Source organism: Macrobrachium rosenbergii, chromosome 25 (assembly GCF_040412425.1).
Source record: "Macrobrachium rosenbergii isolate ZJJX-2024 chromosome 25, ASM4041242v1, whole genome shotgun sequence".
Lineage (NCBI taxonomy): Eukaryota > Metazoa > Arthropoda > Malacostraca > Decapoda > Palaemonidae > Macrobrachium > Macrobrachium rosenbergii.
The window spans coordinates 30,390,534-30,412,798 of NC_089765.1; the positions used below are offsets into that span (position 1 = coordinate 30,390,534).

A 22,265-nucleotide genomic window follows, 5' to 3' on the forward strand; every position below is an offset into this window, starting at 1 on the left:
AATATGAAGTACAAATTCCTGCACTTGACAAGGATATATGTACAGTAGAATCGGCATTAACTTATACCTCTCTTGGCAGCCTAGTGGTCTAGAACATCGACTGGAAGTCGTTGACTGGGTAATGTCAGGTGCTGGAGTCACTTAGGTACCAAATCATTTACCACTTATAATTCCCCTTCGGTAATACTGTATTCCTGAAGTAGCGCGAATTTGCATATAAAATGTCAAGGTGTTGTGTTAAATATCCTTAAGATATAAAGGGCAGGAATACTGTTACCTCTCAGGTGAAAACATTATTGGGGGGTCAACGAGATCCCCACAGCTCCTAATATTGCTTTAAAAATGAACTAAATCCCCAGCAAGGGTATCCTTTATTAATACTAATTGATGGTAAGTGTAAATAACAGAATTAAAGAAGCTGTACACTAAGATAAACAGACGCAAAGTAAATGGCATAAATGGATTCACAATTGTAGCTGTGAAGTACAGTAGTATCTTAATAGATTGGACAGCAATATGGAAGGAACCTAAAGACATATGAAATACAAGGAAATGAGGAAGAGGGTGAAAAAGCACTGGCTCTCAGTCAAGAAAAAAGCATGGCTCCATGGGCAGATGAGACTACCCCACAAATGGCAATTCCTCAAGCATCAAACCACATCTACTGGCTCCTGAGCCTTTCCCACAACAACAGGACACCAGTATCTGGGAGGGCTATTGTATGCATATATATCTATACATAATGTATTTCTTAAAAAATAATTCCCCGAACCATTATCCACCATTTTCACCTCCTCCATTTGTTAGTAATTTATTAGTTATCATATAAATTTTCCTGGCTTATGAGTTCTCATAAGCCAGGAAAATGACACCTCTATAATAAACGTTTAATAACCCCAAATACTTCTTTTCTAATACAGTGGCTCAATGAAGACCGAAATGAGAATTGTGTAAACACTCATATTTCCAATCTTGCTGGACAGTGGAATGATATAAACTGCGAGGCCCTCAATGGATACATCTGTCAGATAACACCAGGTAAGTTATTGCCTTCCTCATTTTGTCCATGATAAGAAACATACATGAAAATACAGTCAATGTAATCTATACAGTACTATTTAGAGTTCTCATAATAAGCAAATATCACACTGTTGTTGTAAAGTTAATTTTTCAATCAACAATTTAAACTTTGAAAACATCTACAAGGATTATTATTCACTGTGATATTTTTTTATATCGAGCATGTATTCGATTATTTCCCAAAGACTTATTTTAGCACATTATGTTTTAATTACAACAGGTTGTATATCAGTTATAACAATAGTTAGAAGCATCAGGAGTGGGTAACTTCCCAAACCTACAGACACTTCCTTCAGTTATCCTCTTCCAAAAATCTTATCAACAAGCTTCGAAATTTCCAGATACTATCTGATTAACTCATAACTCTACTGCCACTCCTACATAAAACATGAAATTGAAATTGAATAACGCAACATTTACAGTTCTTGCCTAGAGGCCCACCATTCTAGAAAGGGAAGGTATGGACAAGTGTATGGACCATAATTTTGACCAAAACCTATGCACTAGAACTAATATGGTCATTCATTCGCAAAAATAAAAAAATCAAGAAATATTAATGAGTGAGAGGACGGGGGGCGGGTATGAAACCTAAGTTTTAAAACTAAAACACTACAAAAATGACTATTAGAGAAACACTGCATATTTTGGCATAGAGCTAACTTTAAGAGTATTTCTATCTAAATTAGATTCCAGTCAACCCAGTAGTAATCCATTCCAAACCTGCAGTCCTCCTTTTGATAATTACATCAGATACAACAACAAGTGCTACCGGGTGGAGGCAACCGTCAAAACGTGGAAGGTACTGTACTAATTCACCGTTCTGCATACAGTATTACATATTAGATTCTAAAGCATCTGAGTCACACTATTATAATGATAAAGTGTTTTTCCCACCATCTGTAAATAAAAAATTTGTGGAATACTCTAAAACCTACAATGAAACAGAATGATGCATCTCTTAGAGTACTTTCAACAAAGCTTCCCCATCAGTTACCTGTCATATTCAGTCCTAAATTTTAGTATGTACCTTGAAATATGCGATTAAATTTTCAGGGAAGCACACTGACCCTCGGATTGAAAATTATAAAATGAAACCATGCACCCCTCCTCGGAAATCTTAAAATAAATTTCAGAAACATCCTTCTAAAATAAATACATACTAAATGATGAATACAGTATGGAGTGGTGTCAGAGTACTGCCGCTCAGGCAAATTTGGTCAGATTCCAAATGGAGATTAAAAAATGTAATTTCAAAACCAAGCTGAAAGTAAGGAAATTCAAACCACAACTAACTGAGTAATAAACCAGAGTATGTTTTAAAGGCTGTGACAATGGATACATCACATAAATTTGCTTACAGGAATTCTGCTGCCGTGTACCCAGTAAAGTTTCTCTTCTACACTATGGATGTGTAAATGACACTGAGTAATAAATCAAAATAATTATATTTCACATTAACTAGATGCATGCTCCACATATATTCTATTAGAATCTTGACATATTTTTAAGGTACACACTAAACATTGGACTTAATTGTTAAAGGATACCTGCTGGTTCCTGGAATGGTTTTCTCATAATCAATTCTGGGCATACATTATTCCAATTAATTAAGGGTTTTTATACATTCCAAAAAAATGCTTCATGTATAACTTCAAAACAAAAGTAATGAAGGAAAGTGCATGCTGTATATTTTCACAAAAAAAAAAAATATGAACCTCATAGGAAACCTGGCTTTTTTGAAAGGTAGAATAAATCTAAACTACCCTTTAAATTGTCATTAAAGTAAAATACTTTCAAATCAGATAATATTCACAATGTTTTATTATCTAATGTGCTTCTTACCACTTTTAGGAGGCAGAGATGACTTGCAGAAACGAAGGTGGTCATTTGGCTTCAGCTGCAAACAAAGCAGAGAGTTCATGGTTATGGGTTTTAGCCCAACAATATAGCCTTGAAAATCCATGGACTGGGTGCAACAACTTAGCGGTAAGTTATTCTAACTTTTTTTCCTGGATGGGTACATAATAGGGTCTTCACACTAATATAAAAGATGTTTACAGTTAACACTTCCACTGAAGAAGTAATACTTCCAAAAACAAAGTTATCAAGAATCTTGGAGTATTAGAAATATTGAGAACTGGTTGTGTGGTTTAAAAAATAAAGTATCTGGTGTCACAACAGCAAAGGACATCAACACCAGAAAACACGATCATTTACATTTTCTATCAACACACTCGTATGCTGTCATAAAATAACATCCACGTCCCATCCAGAAAGTTCCACAAAGCCGACGGGACCCAATAGACATCACTGGTTGGCTGGGGTTACCTACTGAACAAAAATCCATGAGTCAAGTATCCAATTCTCAGGCGAGAGAGGCAGTTTCCCCTCTCCTTGGCATATTACTGTAGACCCAAGGGAGAGATGACTTGGTAGTTTACAACATTTTCTGAATGCTACTAGCTAGACTATCCCCTGACGATTTAAGATTTAAGGAAAGAAAGAAAGAATAAGATTTGTTGGGTCATAACATTCATCTTGATTGCTAAGAACAAGTCTCTAAATAGTAACAACATCCATCTTTGTACAGAATTTCAAGCAATGCTCTTTGCCAAGCTGTCTGCCCTTTCACTGACTATGTAGGCTGGTATCCGTGGTGTCATGTCTGCCATGTCTTTACAAATTGTAACTGTGCAATAAAATGTTATTCTTTGCTGCAAAAAGCCTAAGTCCAATACTGCCAAGTTTTTGAAACGAAGCAAAAGCTGTATCCCCATCCATTTAGATGCACTTAGTCATTATTGGCCACCAGAATTTCTGAAGAAGCACGACTGGGAAGTTTATATATTATGCTATTGGTCATCAGTTAAAGTTTTCCGCCTCTCTAGGAAAACTTTAACTGATACTGCAACTTCAGAGATGATGATCAAATATCAAAATCAATTAACTGAAATACATGTAAAGCCAAGTTTTTTAAATAAATGAATTGAAAAAATTACAATACATTTATCAACATGCTGCATCAGGCAAAGCCATAATACGTCAGTACTTAGACAGTTGGATGCCTGCAACACTCCAACCACAACAAAGCCTTCAACTCAAGGAAGTGGTTTAACCTCATTTCTTTTTTGCCTATTTCTAAAACCTTGTTAAATAAAAACTGGGGTGTGCCTGCAAAGTCAGAGCCTCTTCAACACCAAGAAATACAGTGTTCAAGACAAGATTTGCTTGTAAAACTAATGGGAAAATGGATAATATTCTGGAATAGAGTAATCCTAAACATCTGAAATCATAAGTAACTTTCACAGATATAATTCTATGCAAATATTGCAAAACAGTTTCAACATATTTCAGTATATTTTTACATTCTGTTAATCATGTTTTCTAATTCAGATCAACCTCCAATAAATAGTTACTGTAGTTGGAGACCTATAACCTTCAAAAATTACTTAAATTTAAAAGTTACTTGACAAAAAACCACAACACCTGCATCTTAAATGATGACACTGAACAAAGATTTTTTAATAAGCAAGGTTAAATTCCCCCTAATTAAGAAATACTGTTCAGCTATTAATATTTACCTATAGTTTCCTTTTACAATTCCACTTTACTGTGTAAGAAAATATATATAATTCCTATTTTCTATATCATTGAAAGAATCAACTTAATATTCTTTTCCATTTCTTACACTGGTAGGATCCAAAGGTCTTCCAATGGAGTGATGCATGGCCCACACTGTATACCCAATGGGGAAAAGGTGAACCAAACATCAGTTCTGCTAACCACAGCTGTTCTACTCTGAATTCAGAAACTGGCTTATGGTTCTTGGAAAATTGTGATGAGGAGCGAAACTTTATATGTAAATACACACCAGGTAACTTGCCATTCTTTTCCCTCATTAAAATTAATCTAAGCTGGTAGTTTACGACAACATGGATGCAATGCAATGGCACCAATGAAGCATAAATACATTAGTATCTTTCCAGAGAAACCTCTTAGACATATACTAGAAAACATAAACTAGTTTTGTTTGCCTTGTAGGAAATATGATGTAATGTACATGAATATTACACTGAAGCAGGTAATGCGATGCCAATGTGATACAACAATTCTAAATCACCAAGTAAAATCCCAATCCTAAATATCATACAACTGAAACATTATTGCCAGCTCCACAGAAATTCAAAACTGCCTGATTGGCTGATTTTAAACTTTGACATTACATCCCAGTGTATGCGAATTGGTTGCACGGTATTCTTTAACTATTCTCTTAATTAATGAATGTACAAATATAACCAGTACTGGGGTATAAAAATGACCTTTTAAGATCCATGAACAATCAACTTGTGAGCAACTACAATAATAAAATTTATATAAAAAGTGAAGGTTGGCACAAAACTTATTCATACCAATACTTCTGCTCCTACTATTTCTCTCCATTATTAATGTGTATACAAAATCAAATTACTAAGACATACAAACTCAAATATAAACTATCAGGAAACCCAGGAAACACAAATGAAAGGTGAAATTACTTAACAGGGTAATATACTTAAATATATTTCAAAACAAACGCCCATTTAAATCTTATTTCGCAAAAATATATATGACCTAACGTCAGTTCTTTACTTATGCAGCAGGTAGCTTACTGTACGATATTCTGGCACAATAAAGCCTTAGTACTAGTTCGTTTCATGACAAACCCATAACTAAATGTTCTCAGATACACTGTCTCATAAAGAAAAAGATCACTGGTTTCTAACATGTGAGCAATGTACATACGCCACAAGGCCAGATAAATCTAAATTGGAAACCCAGTCAACTCTTTTTTGCGCATACACAAACCTTTTACCAGCCTACGACTTGCATGAATTGAAATATCCTTTTCTTTCACCCAATTGCATATTAAATTACACATACTTTCTTGGATAAGATTCTCAATTGACCTGGTTTGTGCATCTAGTGTTGACTGATACCAGTGTTTCCTTTGGATGGGTGTGCCACAGGAATGTATGTATGATATTTCCACCACAGGATAATACCAAAATATTTTACTACATATAGGAGTATTTGTCCTAATTTAACTAAGGAGGTATAATCAGCTTACGTATTGTGTTATTAGCGCACTTCTGGTTGTTGCTAAACTAGAAAGTCACCATTCAAGTTACACAGGCTAGAGCCAGTTACAATTTAGGCTACCTAGCTATGGTATTATCGAAGGTAATGTAAATCACCTTATGCCAGTACTCTTTTATGTTGAAATGCCTATGGAAGATATTACAGTATATATTCATTAGTCACATGGACACTCCAGAAAAGAAAATTCATTACATCCAATGAGAATTTATACTTTGCTACTGCAGCTAAAGTAGCCATGGTCACTCACAGTGCAACCAGAAAATTTCCCAGTTTTTTTTTTTTTTAAAGTAATAACGTGTTTACAGTAACGGTATGCCATCAGCATATTAAGAGGGTGAGTAGAAATGATACCTTCTGTCTTAGAAATTCATCTCCTTACAGGCATCACCACAAAGGAGAGCCAATTTAATGAATATGCAAGCAGAATTAGTTAATTTAGCAACCAAAGTGAGACCTCTATGTTCTATTGCAGAGCAATTGTCACACAGCTTTTTACTTTTGTGTAATGTACTTGGGAAGAAAATCTAAATTTGAAACAACTGGAGCACTTTAGAAGCTTTTGTTTAATTTGACAAACAAGTATACTCTCATTTTCAACACAAAAACTAGAAGTTACATCATCATCCTCAAATGTGATGATGACCATTGTGGTTTTAGAAACCTTACGGACCCTCCATAATTGTTTAAAGGCACATGTCCAGTATTTTCTCTTCAGTGAAGACACAAAAATATTTGCAAAGAATCTGACAAATCGTTTTATCAATCAGTAAATTTAAATATGCCACAATAAATTTCAATTCAACGCTCTAAACTGACAACTTACCTACAACTCATACATTTTACAAATAAATTTTAATTGCTGTTGTGTGGAACTACTTTTTCAGAGACACCCCTACACCCGACACACCCTCTGGAGGAACCTGTGCTACTGACAGTTGGCTGGACCTTGGTGGGAGCTCCTGTTATAACATAGTCACTCATGCTAGACCTTGGATGGATGCTAATAAGTGGTAAAGTAACTGCCTTGTATGATAAAATATATGGATTCTGATAAAACAGTAAACTATAGCTACAATGGGTCTCCATGTCAGTGATGGCAAATCTACGAAGCTATCTGAAATATAGTACAGTACTGTAAATATATTTGACATGTATAGTTATGTACGAATATGTGGTATCAAGTTAGCACTAATTCATCCCCTGTTCTACTTTCCCCGAGGCAGGTGTGCAAATCTGGGTAGTAATCTGGCATCTATCCATAGCAAGTCTGAGTTAGATTTAATTGCCCAGGCAGCTCACAATATCAAAGACCCAATGTGGATTGGCCTTATACAAATGAAAGAAGGTGAGTGTTTTACCAAATTTCATTAATCTAATTACAAGTTAACTGTGTTATATGCTTCATGTGCAATAAATTAAAAAACAGATGATATATGGGTATGATTCCACAGAGGTACAAAAATCCTTGGTATGGTTGTTTTGAAAACATCAATATAGTGGAATATTTAGATTGTGCAGGTTTGTCTATCACACTCACCTGCCATAAGAATTAGCCTTTAGTTCCTCCAAAAAATGTCTACATCACCCAATTCTCTAAATACAGTGGACATGAATTTCTGAGCAAGAATTTGTACACTAACAAAACAAGATCTGTTCACTATATACAACTTACAATACTTGTCTTCAATTTACTAAACTATTTAATTTTCCAATCATTCCAGGGAAAAAGCTTTGCTCTCTTACTTAAGCCATTTAAATCACCAAACCTTCAATGGTTTATACTATATTTATAAAAAAAAAATTACATGCTGTAAGAGGTGAATTTATTTCAAACATCACTAGGTTTCCACTCAGGCAACTACTAATTCACAATTATAATACTGATGTGAAACAGCAGTATCAGGCATTTAAAAGTTTGTGGGCTCTCTATAAACCCCCAAGTAATAGCTAATGATTCAAGATTAACAACCAGCGCTCTGCAACCGCCTACCTTTTTCTCTGCCTCATTCACTCAGATCTGTGCTTTGTAATATACTACTATAAGATCAAGCCACTTCGTGTTGCACCACTTACTACCCAAAAGTTCAAGCCATTTTACTAGAATACATATTTGCATACCTGCCATTACTGCCCTTCATGACCTATTTCCTCAAGAGATAACCGTTGTTCAGCATTTTTGTTGCACTTCATGTTCCTATTGATAAAGATGTTATTGCCTTTTACCTATCCATGTAAGACAGAATGCACAGGACTCATATCATGAACATCCTCATTTGTTCCAACATCTAAGCTGGATTTGAGCCACCAGGACCCTTACTTGTCTCCACCCTAAAAGAAGTTAGTCATGTTTATGCCTACAAAAATGGGATAAGGCTTAATTTCCTTCGGACATTAATTACAATAAATGAGCATCGTATGTGTCTTTAATGACTGCAAAAGTTTGTTCAAGGCTTTGCATTTGTTATGTTTCTAATTAGTTTTAGAATTTTTCATATTTGCGAAATGAACAACGCTTACATAAACACTTGCAGTTTAAATACATATGTAAATATAACTTTAATGCATAAGCTATACTGTACTGTATAAGGTTAACAAAACCAGAACTTCAAGAGCATTTACCCAGAATGAAATACTAATATGTGGTTACAATGTCAAAGCTTAGTGCACACCACAGGAAGAAGGAAAAAGGGTTTGGGAGCAAAACTAAAATATAACAGACTTGTACCGCCTTTTAAATATTAATTCCTCGTCATATGGTGCCAACAGAAAATGACTACCTAACACACACCCATTACCTTACCCTGAAGCGATAGCAAAAATAGAATTAAAAAGACACAAGTTGTTATTTTGAAGAAACTAGATTTCTTGGCCTTCAGACTTGATCCACTTTCGAATACCTAACGTTAAGGATGGCAGTTCTAACTGATTCCCTAAAATATGACCAAGTAAAAGTAATCTTAGTCACTGATGATGAGACAAGCACCTATCATCCCAGGTAGGCACTGACATGCTGATGTGGGCACTTTCATCGTCAGAGTAACTTAAAAAACTAAGAGGATACAGATATTGATAAAAAGCTCTTGATTCTCTATAAAGGCTTTTGGCAGATCAGGATGAGGCTGCCTGGGGGACATCTTAAATTTTGAACCTTTTTTCTGCAGGGTTTGGTTGGAGTGATGGTAGCGGCTATGATTTCATCAACTGGCAGACAGGAGAACCAAACAATGGGAGAGAAGAATGTGTCGAAATGTATCCTGGCTCAGGCCACTGGAATGATAACGTCTGTAGTAATGCAAGACCTTTTATTTGCAAGGCTACAAAGAGTAAGAGCATTAAGTACTTATTTTTTGTAAGGTTTAAGATAAGGCTATCAGCAGAACTACCCATTATATTTGGCATCTAAAAATCAATGGGGCAAAGTTAAAATAACTGCCAAACGATCCCAAATTGTCTGTAAATTTACAATTCTAACATTGTAAGACAGAACTATCACTATATTTAGATTAAAGTACAAAAACAATTCACAATCAAAAATGATTTCTACTGCATTTTAACACTCTTTTTCATTCTATCAACAGTAAACTTCGAATCTGGCACCTATGGAGCACCAGAAGAACGTAAGCCTTAAAGGTCAACCACTGACCTTTCTTTACTATTTCTATCTTTGATGAAGTCCACAATACAACAAATTTCTCTTTTAATCACCAAAACTTTTCTTCATTATGAAGTGCAAACAACAAATGTAGTGAAAAAAAAAAAAATTCTCTTGCAGCGCCCCACTATTTTCTGGAAACTCATATGAGTCAACTTATCCCCTCATTCCTACTTTTGACTAGTGTTTTCCTTTTTCTTTTTCCCCATGGATATTTCAATGTTAATTCTGTGGGATACACTAACATAAAATGCCACCCCCTGAATATATGGCTTTGTCAACATAATCAGCCTGTTTGTCAAAACATTTTCTTATATTTTATCAGTCTTCATAATAGAAAGCTTTTGCTGAACATGGGAAGGCAATAGACAGCATCCACAGATCAATATTATAGAAGGTGTATAATCAATAGGGCATTCAAGTTAAATTTGCAGTTTATGCTGAAGTCTTAAAAGAGATGTTACTTCATCCTTGCTCTTTGCCCTTCTTACAGATTTTATAATAGAAAAAAGTGGTCAGAGATCTGAATGTTTAAATCTGAAGTAAAGACATACCTGACTAGCTTAGACAAGCAGATATGTTCTCTTAATGAGCAAAACACCAGATTTACAAGAGTGCATCATATATCTAGTGATGAGACTCAAAACTACAAAAAACAGCAGTAATAATGACAAACATGCACAAAGGGTTGAAATAACAGTACTGTAGATGGAGAAAAAAAAAAAAAAAAAACGATGGTTAATCTTTCAAATATTAAGAAACAATGTTATCCAGCACAGGTTCACTTGATTTGGGATTTACTGATAAACTAAAAAAAGCAAATCAATCAATGGGCAGTCTATAAAATTCGGAAATCAATAGGATGAAATTTTACATGATATCAAGACTATACATAACTCTAGTAAAATCATCTTTGCCATACCAGAGTTGAACCTTGGTAAGACTATGAAACAATATCTAAAAGATCTTGTCAATTAAAAAATAAAGCTTTGAGAAATGTGAGTAGTCAGCCCTCAAGTATCTTGGCTTTTTATACTTGGGGATATTGTTTCCATTTGTGAAAAACATAAAATCTTCATCAACATACACCAAAGTTAAAAGTTAGTCTTCCACGTGTCTTCTAATAAATATTTTCACCCGGTTTAATCTGGACATATCTCTTTGTTATCAAGATATTTTGATTGCATTCAAACCAACACAGGAATACACACAGAAGGAAAAATTACCCCCTCAGAACTTTGTTAGCAGAGATAAATATTGCTCAGTATCAATAGGTGAGGCAGGGATTTGAAACTGAGATAGCCCTCCTTACACCCAGTACTCACCATCGTCTAAAGTAATTACACCAATTTTGTTACGTATTTTTGCCAAAAGGCCAATAGATCAAGGCCCATATTACTCAAAGACATTTCCACACACTGTATGAGTTAAATAGCAAAATCTTAGGTTAACAATTCTTTCAAAAATATATATATATATTATCACAACAGGAACATCTCAAGAAAACAACACTGGCACCATTATTGGAATAGTAATGGCACTAATGATAATAGTTCTGGGTGGTCTGCTATGGCTTGCCCACTACTGTAGGAGAAGACCCCAACCTCTGGCAACAAGTGGAGCTTTTGGTTTTGATATTACAGTTTATTCTGGTGGTAAGTATTCTGGTATTCCTTTGCAAGTACAATACAAATAGTGTACCCAAATCCAAGCTGCATAACAAACGATAAAAATACTGTGCACATAAAATTAATTTGCTAAAGTCGCATATGTTTCATATCTTCGGTGCTTTTAACAAAATGACCTGTTATATGAGTACATATTATGATTACTTGTATTTACACATTCCCCCGTATAGTTGCAGTTTACTTGCTTTACACAATGAAGGGTTATTAACTAAATTGAAAACTAAAATTAAATCTTAATCCCATATACGACTAAAAAACTGCACGTACAATACCATTTCACAAAAAACAATAGCATGTGAAAAAATAAGGTAAAATTTGACAAACTACGATACACATTGTCGCTCATATTAAACCAATGGAATAAAAGTTAAATGACATTAAATGTACAGCCTACTTACCACATCTAGGAATAATCAAAATATGGCTCTTTAAAGCTACTGCAAATTTTTCAATTCAGTGGCTGAATTTACTTCCAACATGACATAAATAAGTTTCGTGAATACACCACACACCATGTCCTTAGGAAATGAAATATTTTTGTTTCTTGCAGAATAATTTGCCAGAAGTGATTTTCTTGTATTTTTGCTTCCAAATCAACAGGTGAAAATGAGTATCCTAAGGACATTAAATATTTTAATTTTTATTGAAATAATCTTTAAGACTTTTTTTCTTGTATTTTTTCTTTTTAATGCAGATGAGAATGAAAATGGAGTTCCCACCAACTCATTTCACTTGGATACAAATATCATTGAAGGCGATTATGAGGAAAATGTTACCGATGATGGTAGCGATGACAGTAATTTACAGTAGATGTTGAAGACTCATAAAAACACAGCCATGTCAACAAAGAAGATGCGGGCTACACATCACTGCCAATGACGACAACTCTGTGAGGACATCGAATAGTCCAAAAGAATATTTAAGATTACCTTGTTCAAATATAAATGTATCTATTTACTTATCAAGGCCAACAGACGAGAGACGACATCAAATGGTCTTAACTTTTACAGAAATCTACGAAGTAAATGTGACAATGATTCTGTAAGATCTTCGTGAATGGTATTTTCAATGAGCAACTCCAATTTGCATCGCTATATAATAAATCCTCCAAGTGATTTATGATATAGGAAAGCTTATATTTATTTATACTGTACAACAACCAGAATAATATGTAAAAGACATCCTGCTAAAGATCCATAAGAAAGTAAACCCCCAACAGACATTATGCATCCAGATAATTACAGCAGCTCCCATGACTATTTGGAAGGCTATGTTGGAAACATGACGTGATACCTTAGATCACTGAAGATCACATCTGCAAAGATCCACTTTCCATCTCAAAAATCCGTTAATTCTCAACTCCTGGACTGACTCAAGTAGCAGGCAGGCAACCCATGGATAACAAAGACTGAATAGGTGAAGTGATTTAAAAATAAACTGTAAAAATGTTTTTATAATAAAGGTTTTTTGTATAAACCCATCGGTAATATACATTTAAATTAATGATCCTGAATATTTCACAGACATATATGTATGCAACAAACACACACTTTACATATACTGTACAGTATACACAACACACAAACACACACACAATATAATATATATATATATATATATATATATATATATATATATATATATATATATATATATATATACAGACAGTCCCGGTTTACGACGGTTTGAGCACTGACGTTCGAGTTTATGGCGCTTTTCAAATATATTCATAAAAAATTATTTCCTGGGTTACAACGATGTTCCAGGTTTCGACGCTGACAATGCCCGTCCGACGGAAGAAATATGGCTCCAGAATGGCAGAATGGTTAATTTTGGAGGGTTTTCTGTTGAAAAACTCAATGTAAATGCAGGATAAATTGTTTTCAAGGCACCCAAAGGAATAAAAGTAAGGTTTTTTTACGAACTGATCGGAAGAAATATGCATCCAAGACAGCAGAATGGTCAATATTTGGAGGGTTTTCATTATGAGAAACTCAATATAAATGCAGGATTCATTGTTTTCAAGACACCCAAAGAATGATTAAAAGTAAGGTTTTCTTACGATTTTCGACGGTATTTCGGGCGACGCCAATCCGACGACGATCGGAAGAAATATGCATCCAAAACAGCAGAATGGTCAATATTTGGAGGGTTTTTATCATGAGAAACTCAATATAAATGCAGGATTCATTGTTTTCATGACACCCAAAGGATTAAAAGTAAGGTTTCCTAACGATTTTCGACGGTATTTCGGACGACGCCAGTCCGACGACGATCGGAAGAGATATGCATCCAAAACAGCAGAATGGTCAATATCTGGAGGGTTTTTATTGTGAAAAACTCAACATAAATGCAGGATTTGTTGTTTTCACGACACCCTAAGGAATAAAATTAAAGTTTTCTTATGATTCGCGACGGTAATATTTGGGATGACTCGGTGTCCAACGCATACGATGGAAGAAAATTTACATTCGCAGATTTTTTCATGGAGCAATATTCACTAAATTACTGATTTTTATTTTATTTTCATGACTAAAGACATTTTTTATGATGAAAAAAATATTTACTAATTTTAAAATATTAATATTGAGTAACCACAGCTAAGTATTGATAAAAGCTAAATTAAAATCCCGTGAAATCATAACACTGCTTACCGATGGAATCACTTCATTCAACCTCTCTCTCTCTCTCTCTCTCTCTCTCTCTCTCTCTCTCTCTCTCTCTCTCTCTGTTCTCAAATAATTCATGAATAATTTCACTTCTGCGATTTAAGTAAGGCCAAACGCCCATATCTCTCTCTCTATTGCATATATCCTTCAAAAAAATATCGATTACTGTATGTAAACATAAAAATATTCTAAAATCCCATCATCGCTTGTGTGACAATTTTTTTTTATTGCTTTTTTGAAGGCTTATGACGATACCGGCTCGGGGGATTAGAATTAGCCAATAACAGAGCTCGTAGCAACCCCTTCTCTCCCAGGTACACATGAAAACTGTTGTTAATAATAATAACTTTGAAAAACAAGCCATATTATCACATGAAATTAATAATACAGTATCTATAAACCGAATTACTGTATGTCTGTTATTATAAAATTAAGAAAAATTTCCGAAATTACGTCGGAACTCGGCAGCTTGTGGCAGATATAAACAAACCAGGCGCGCCTGGTGGTGTATCATGGTACTAATTACATAAACATTCTGAATGTTTATGTAATTAGTACTGCAATACACCACCAGGGCGGCGCCTGGTTTGTTTATATCTGCCACAGGCTGCCGAGTTCCGACGTATTTCGGAAATTTTTCTTCATTTTATGATAACAGACATACAGTAATTCGGTTTATAAATACTGTATTATTAATTTCATGTGATAATATGGCTTGTTTTTCAACAGCAGCAGCAGCAGCATGTGTGGGCTTTAAATGCTTTTAAATAAGCATGGGAAGAACGCCACCAACAACACCAACTAGTGGCAGCCGCCCAAAACTCTTTTTTCTACAAACATCATATGATTCATCGGGTCAGATTCCGGTTTGTTGTTTGAACAACATTTCGTGTTGAAATCCGATTATTTCGAGTTCTAGTACAGTCGAGGACCGGGGTTCTACTGTATATATATATATATATATATATATATATATAATATATATATATATATATATATATTATGTTATATATATATATAATTATATATACATATATATAATACTAACATACAGAAAAGTGAAACCCTTACATCTTTCAGAGAACTAATACGTGGTGGTAGATATTTACAATATATATAGTGAATATGCTTTGGAAACAGTACAAGCAAGCATACAGATTGTTGGACACCAAAACTTTACACCTGACAGGTGGCAAGAACAAGCAGGTGGATTTGTACAGTCCTTGGTGACAGAGGTCAAGTACTTTTGTTTTCAATACTGTTTTTGTATATGGGTGGCCTCACCCATTTTTCCCTCTTCCACTGCCAACTATTCCACTTAAAATCTACACATCTGACTCATTTATTGCAAAGTTAATGGATTGCATTTACACTTGCCATGACTAATCTTCATGTTATTAAAAACAATTTATTTTACAAAATTTGACTTGATAATGTTCCTTTCCCGTTCACTATTAAAATAGGCAATCTTTTTTGGCCCTGTCCAATTAATGGTACTGCTATTTTCACTAACATGTGCAAGCATATATAAAGCAGATTCAATTTCAATTCGTATCTCCCTAGAGAGCCAAGTGGTGAAAGTCACCCACTATCTTTTCTATACTACTTGTAGACCATTGTTCTCATCTTGGCAGACACAGAAGCACCTATTAATTATGATGCCCCTTGGGTGTATGTTGTTCACTCACAAGGTACGGTGAATTCAATATTAACAATATTTGGCTAAACATTTGTGTATATCAAAAAGTCACGTGTTTATAAGCAATCATGTATCATGTTGGAGATGGGTTGATATCGATTCTAAATACAGAGCTTGAATTTGACAAGCATACATACAGCAGAGTCGGTATAAACTTATCTCTCTTGATAGCTAGGTGGTCAAAGTCACTGTCTATCGTTCCTAAACCAGATCTTGGTTCTAACTTTGACAGGAACAGAAGCCCTTATTAACTATAACTCCCTACAGAGCCAGAATTTGACAGGTATACAGTATTTACAGCAGAAGCACTTATTATTTACAATTCCTCTTGGTGTAAGTTATCCCTAGGTTTTGGGAATTCAATATTAATACAGTATATATCTGTGGCTTAATGTTTGTGAAATACAAAATTCACATGTGTATAAATGACAAAATTCACACACACACACTATATCTATCTATATATATGCACTATATATATGTATATATATAAAAACACAATATATATATATACAGTATTATATATACAGGCAGTCCCTGGTTATCAGCAATCTGGTTTTATGGCTCTTGTCTACCGATGAAAATCGGCAATTTTCGGCCAAAAATTCGCCAGTAATCGAAAATCAGCGATTTTCGGCGCTTATACCCGATTATCGGCGCCGATAAGCGGAAATTGGTGATTTTTGGCGCCGAAAATTGCCGATTTTCATCGGTAGACAAGAGCCATAAAACCAGATTGCTGATAACCAGGGACTGCCTGTATATATAATACTGTATATATATATTGTATATATATATACAGTATATATATTGTATATATATACTGTATATATATATATATATATATATATATATATATATATATATATATATATATATATATATATATATATATACATACATATATACAGTATATATTTGTATATTACACACACACACATATATAAACATATATAAGCATACATACTGTACACACACACACATACATACATACATATATATATATATATATATATATATATATATATATATATATATATATATATATATATATATATATATATATATATATATATATATATATATATATATATATATATATATATATATATATATATATATATATATATATATATATGTATAAATTGTTAGTAGGTTTGGTTCCAGTTGGAGCCTCATGGAGCAAACCCAGAATGTCTGCCAAATGCTGCTTGATAGGCGACAATGATGGATCTTCCACTATGAATGCAGGAGAACTAGAAGCTTGCAAAGAGGCAGTCGGGCGCTCAACTGGCACCGCGCGCTTGACAGCTGGCGCCAAACTCTTGGCAACTGGTGCGTGGAGGTTGGCAGTGTGGGCACCTAGACGAAGAAGAAGAATGTTTCTTGACTAAGGTGCGCTTAGGCGCCAAATACTGGTGCTCTGAATAAGGACACTCAGGCGAAAGGTATTCTGGGCTGCACCAAGTACTGCAAAATGGTTGTGGGCTGAGAGGAGGATCTCTAACACATTTACACAAAACTGGTGAAGTCATGTCATCCTTATGTCTCTTCAGGGGACGGGACTCACCAGGGAACCGCCAATGACGCCTCTTGTTGGGATTGAATGTCTCAATGTCCAGAGACAACTGATGAACACTGATAGGGATGTCTTTCCAACAGCTATCTGCCAATACCTGCGAGTGTGCAACAGGTTCGACTGAGGGAGCGACTGGTTGTGGGCAAACCCAACCGACCTCCTTTGGACCTCCGGTATGTCTTATCCCAGGTTCAGGGGAGTGTGACAGGGACCTTTGTCTAGGAGAGTCAGCAGGAAGGAAAGCTACCTCCTCCACTGGCATTGGCACAACACTGTTCACTTGTCCATACGGACTTTTAGGGACACCCCTAATTCAGCCACTGGACTGACCACAAGATCTGGGTTGGAAGCATGGGAGCTAGGCACGGGAGTGGATGGAACAATATTTGGGGACTGAGCATGGGGAACAAGGCTAGAGGAGGGGAAGAAGGAATAGCACAATCATCTAGTACACTAGATTTCGGAGTGGGTTCTAAACTACAAGCCCTAACTTCAGCTCAAGAGGCCACCTTCTTTTTTCCTAACTCTATCTAGTTTTTCCACTGCCTTTCGTCGCAATTTTTACACTCCTCATTTGTAAGATTTTTCTATCACACTTATCCCCCACAATTTGAGCAGATAGTATGAGAGTCGTAAGAATCTTTAGTTAACCTGGTTTTGCAACCCTCCCTACAATACCTAATGCTGGAGGAACTTGAGTCTGACATGATTAAATGTCAAAAAGGTATGAAAAACAAAACTATCTGAACTAAGCGTAAAGGCTACACAGAAAAGTGAATACTTCACCGAATCCTGGAAGGATAGCCCAAAATAATTAAGAAAAAAAAAAAAAAAAAAAAAAAAAAAAAAAAAAAGTTGCTGCAAACATTCGATGTTGCATTGAAGGCCAGCATTAAAGAAGTGGCATCTTTCTGCTCTGTTGTCCCTCTTGTTCCCTGATAGTGGGCAGGGTAGTCACCTACACAAAAACAATAGAAGCGCTACCGCGATTTTTAAAATTTAAGCTGCCACACAAGTGGAAAAGTATGGCTGTGTAACTACTTGGTAAGTTACTTATATGAAGCAATAAATTAACATTACTGCTACTAAATTTCATAAATCATTTCAATATTTTTACATTACTAACATCATCATCATTCGAAAGTTCTTCTACCATACCTGAAATATGGCGTTACCTTCTCTCCTCAACAAACAATGGCCAGTCCACCAATATGTGCTCAACATTAATGGGTTATCACAATGGCCACATATTGGTGGACTCTCACCCCTGCAATAGAAACTTGTGCGAAAAGGAGATATTTATTCAAACATAGCCTGACTATGTTAGCCATATCATCACTTAAGTTACCTCACCTCAGGCTACCTTGTTCATGTGAGGAGTATACAGTCGACCTCCAGTATTCGCAGGGAATGCATACCACTATCCCATGCAAATAGCTGAAATCCGTGAAAAAAAAACACTAAAAACACTTATAACTGCCTATTTTGATAGTTAAAAACACCAAAAAAACCCTCTAAATATCCTTATACCTGAATATTTTGATGGTTTTATCACAAAAAGGTGTATTTAATCACAAAAATGATATGCAAGTACAGTAATTTGCGAATATTTTCTCCGAATTATGTGTACATACGTTCCACAAGTACAGTAATTTGCGAATATTTTCTCCGAATAATGTGAACATACGTTCCACAGAAAAATCTGCGAATAGGTGAAGCGGCGAATCCAGAACCGCAAATATGCGGGCATACACTGTACAGCATACTATTTAGTTTAGTTAAGAACCAGCCTCCACTAGGTTTAAAAATACTGTACAGTAGTATATTTGAAAACGATATGGAAAGATAATGAAACAACTTGTAGATGGGGAAACAGTACTATACCAACAATGAACAAACAGCAAACAGACAATGCTGCCTAGGAGTGTATGGATGATCTTGTGGCCAGCTCCTGCACTAGAATGATGAAAACTAAAACTTATAGCTAACTTATGCATGGGGGCTTTTGCCAAAAGACCTAACTCTAAAATACTTACAAAAATATTTATAAAAACACTTTATGCTTCAAAGCTAACCACAAATGGGGAAGGGGGACATTAATAATCAGGGCTGGGCAAAACCAGTCATGCCACTAAGGGACCATTCCTGCATGCTTGTAACACAATGGTGGGTGGATGCCCTTTTCTACGTAGCAGCAAACCACTGACACTTAGGAACTAAATAAAGCATTTTGCCTTGGATCCTTCACCTTCACTGATCTATTGTTCCCCTCTCTACCTGAATACCTTAGACTCTGACCCTTCTGCTACACGTTGGCAGAAAGCAGTTTGCCTTTCAAAATGCTGAGCATAAGATGAGGTCCTTCCTCTGCCCACACACCTGAGATGAATAAGCCATTCATGTATGACCCATTTTCCTCGGTGCATATATAAGCTGACACATTTTGGGAGGTGGAGAGTTCAGGTTAGGTCTAGGTCAGGTTAGGTGGGGGGAGAGGGGGTCCAAAGGGGCAAAGTCCAACTCCTGGTAAGAAACCAGTATCCTAGGTTAGGTTAGGTGTATCACTGCATTTCCTTTATAACTTACATAACTAGGTCAGATTAAGTGGGCAGGTTTAGGGCAAGGACCAGCAGCCAATGCGAGGTTAGATTAGAGTATATCCTTATACTGTCTAGCTACATTTTCATGTTTTATAAAATTTTTGTGAGTGTTATTGTTGACATGTATGAATTATGTATTTTTTCAACTGATTATGTTGTACTTCATGCACTCTCTGTCCTTCTCACCTTTCTCACCATGCATGGCACTTCTTTCTGGTTCTCCCTCACCCAAATTCACTGGTTCCCAACCGGAGTTGTCCATAATTGATGGATTAACAAGGCAGGGGAAAATGCAATGTGAGTGGTTTGCACCAACAATAGTTAGAAATGCATAACAACATGATAACCAATCAGAAAAATAAATAGCTCGTGCAACAGCCAGATATTTAAATGCAGTTTCATATTATCAATCATCTGTCCTCATATAGGCTATTCTTTTTTGGGAAATACTGCAGAATAGTTGTGCACACACCAATGCTACGCATGATGTATCATTGGGAGGGTTATGGGGGCAGAACCCTCCCAGTCAAGTTAAACCATACCAATTTATGTACTTAAACTATTAATCCCAATTTGTGCTGGAGCTAAGAAATGATATAGCCCACAACTACTTAGTGTCATGAAGTGAACTACTTGATGTCATTAAGTGAGTCATTTCATCACATTTAGAAACCTGACGAAATAAGGTTTGGATGAGTTACTCTTAACCTATGTGATCCTCTTGGTTATTCTAAGTATTAGCTCTGCACCTGTTTTTACCTTGGAAACTGATTTTTTCTACACTTTGAAGGCTTCTCATGCTGGCAGTGCATTTGTTTGTTATTGGCCAAATGGAATGTCCCTTCGCCGTGTTTAGTACTGGCCCCGGGGGCCCGGTACCCATACATTAACAAGTTATTGCACTTGCCAGACGGGATATGAACCGTTTGAAGCAGACGCACCTGTGCTCTGTCTCATGAAGATCGCGTATGGAAACCCCTTGTTGGATGGACTTCAGGGGTTAATTACAGGTTAATTACATTCATGCAACAAAAATTGAAGATAAATCCATAATTAGCAACCCAAAAAATGTAGAAAAAGTCAAGTTAGAAGGAAATCGCCGCTGCAGAGCTACTACTTAGATCTACCATCCTGTTGAATGTGATATTGGCCACATTGTCACTGTGTCACTGCAAATGCCTGGGTAGCCCATAATACCCCACAATACCTTACAATGAGAGGGAAAGACCACAGAGATAAAACCTTGGAGCAAATGCAAAGGGTGGGGTCAGGGCTACTGTAGTAGGCTAGGCATTTCTGTGGGAATATGCCCTAAACAGATTTACCTTTACAAAACCTCGGATGCTATACCCTAACCTGGCTGTGTGGGCTTTGCCCCCCTGGACCCCCTAAGTAAGTCATGACCTTTCACTCTGCATTCTACCCACTCAGCTTTCCAAAAATACATTAAATTCGGCTAAATCCAACTTTCACTCCCATTCAAGTTTTCCCAACATTCAAAGCTGCCAATCAGCCTATCAACCGGGGCTCCTCAGGGGACTGAAACAGATTAGTCAATAAGATATTGCCTTACAAAGTTCATGTAACCAAAAGTCCAGGCTACGGCAGGCCTAGGTCCGAAGATCCCAGTCTAGCCTTGTCAAAATTGGCTCTTGATATTGCCTCCTGATTATCTTTATTCAATGATATTAACAATAAAAAAAGCCTATAGGAAAAAAATTATGACATATGACATAAGACGTTAAATGAAACGGACCACACCAGCTTTGTCTATCCTAGCTCTGGCTAAGAGTAACGACACTTGGTCAGCTTAACCAAATTATGCGTTGATTTTATATGAATATTATTTCAAATCATCTTCCGTGATTGCCCAAAGATTATAAGGTGCAATAATCAAACTTACCTTCTTAGGAGAGCTGTCGATAATTAATATACGCTGACTAATAACCGAAACAACAATTTGTTTATAGTAAACAGCCGCCATAGTTTGTTACTGCAGCAACGCTAATGTAAAAATTTCCTTAAATAGCAAACAAACGCTTTCCTCAAGTATAAGAAAAGGGAATATTTATAGATAGTACTACAAATTTAACTGTTCATCTGGAACATAAATGTACGAAGACCTATCGCATTTTTTTTATTTCATTGTACACGTTACC

At 35.7% G+C, this 22,265-nt stretch overlaps 1 protein-coding gene and 1 long non-coding RNA gene across 8 annotated transcripts in view; one reads left to right on the forward strand and one right to left on the reverse strand.

The window, feature by feature from the left end:
* Positions 1-9,519, forward strand: part of LOC136852523 (macrophage mannose receptor 1-like) — a 42,777-nt gene extending 33,258 nt beyond the window's left edge. The window contains exons 18-23 of one of the 7 annotated variants that reach the window (XM_067127230.1): positions 921-1,038; positions 1,767-1,879; positions 2,932-3,066; positions 4,777-4,954; positions 7,104-7,229; positions 9,381-9,519. In XM_067127230.1, the coding sequence (XP_066983331.1) occupies positions 921-1,038; positions 1,767-1,879; positions 2,932-3,066; positions 4,777-4,954; positions 7,104-7,192 (633 nt within the window). In that variant the 3' untranslated portion in view covers positions 7,193-7,229; positions 9,381-9,519. Of the gene's footprint in view, positions 1-920; positions 1,039-1,766; positions 1,880-2,931; positions 3,067-4,776; positions 5,105-7,103; positions 7,230-7,442; positions 7,556-9,380 lie in introns of those variants that run through there. The other 6 variants (XM_067127229.1, XR_010857175.1, XM_067127233.1 and 3 more) reach the window with 6 other exon arrangements.
* Positions 6,765-22,101, reverse strand: LOC136852525 (uncharacterized). The gene is made up of 2 exons (XR_010857176.1): positions 22,010-22,101; positions 6,765-9,486 (listed from the first exon to the last, which is right to left on the reverse strand). It is a non-coding gene; the product is annotated as an uncharacterized lncRNA (long non-coding RNA).
* Positions 22,102-22,265: the final 164 nt, after the last annotated feature.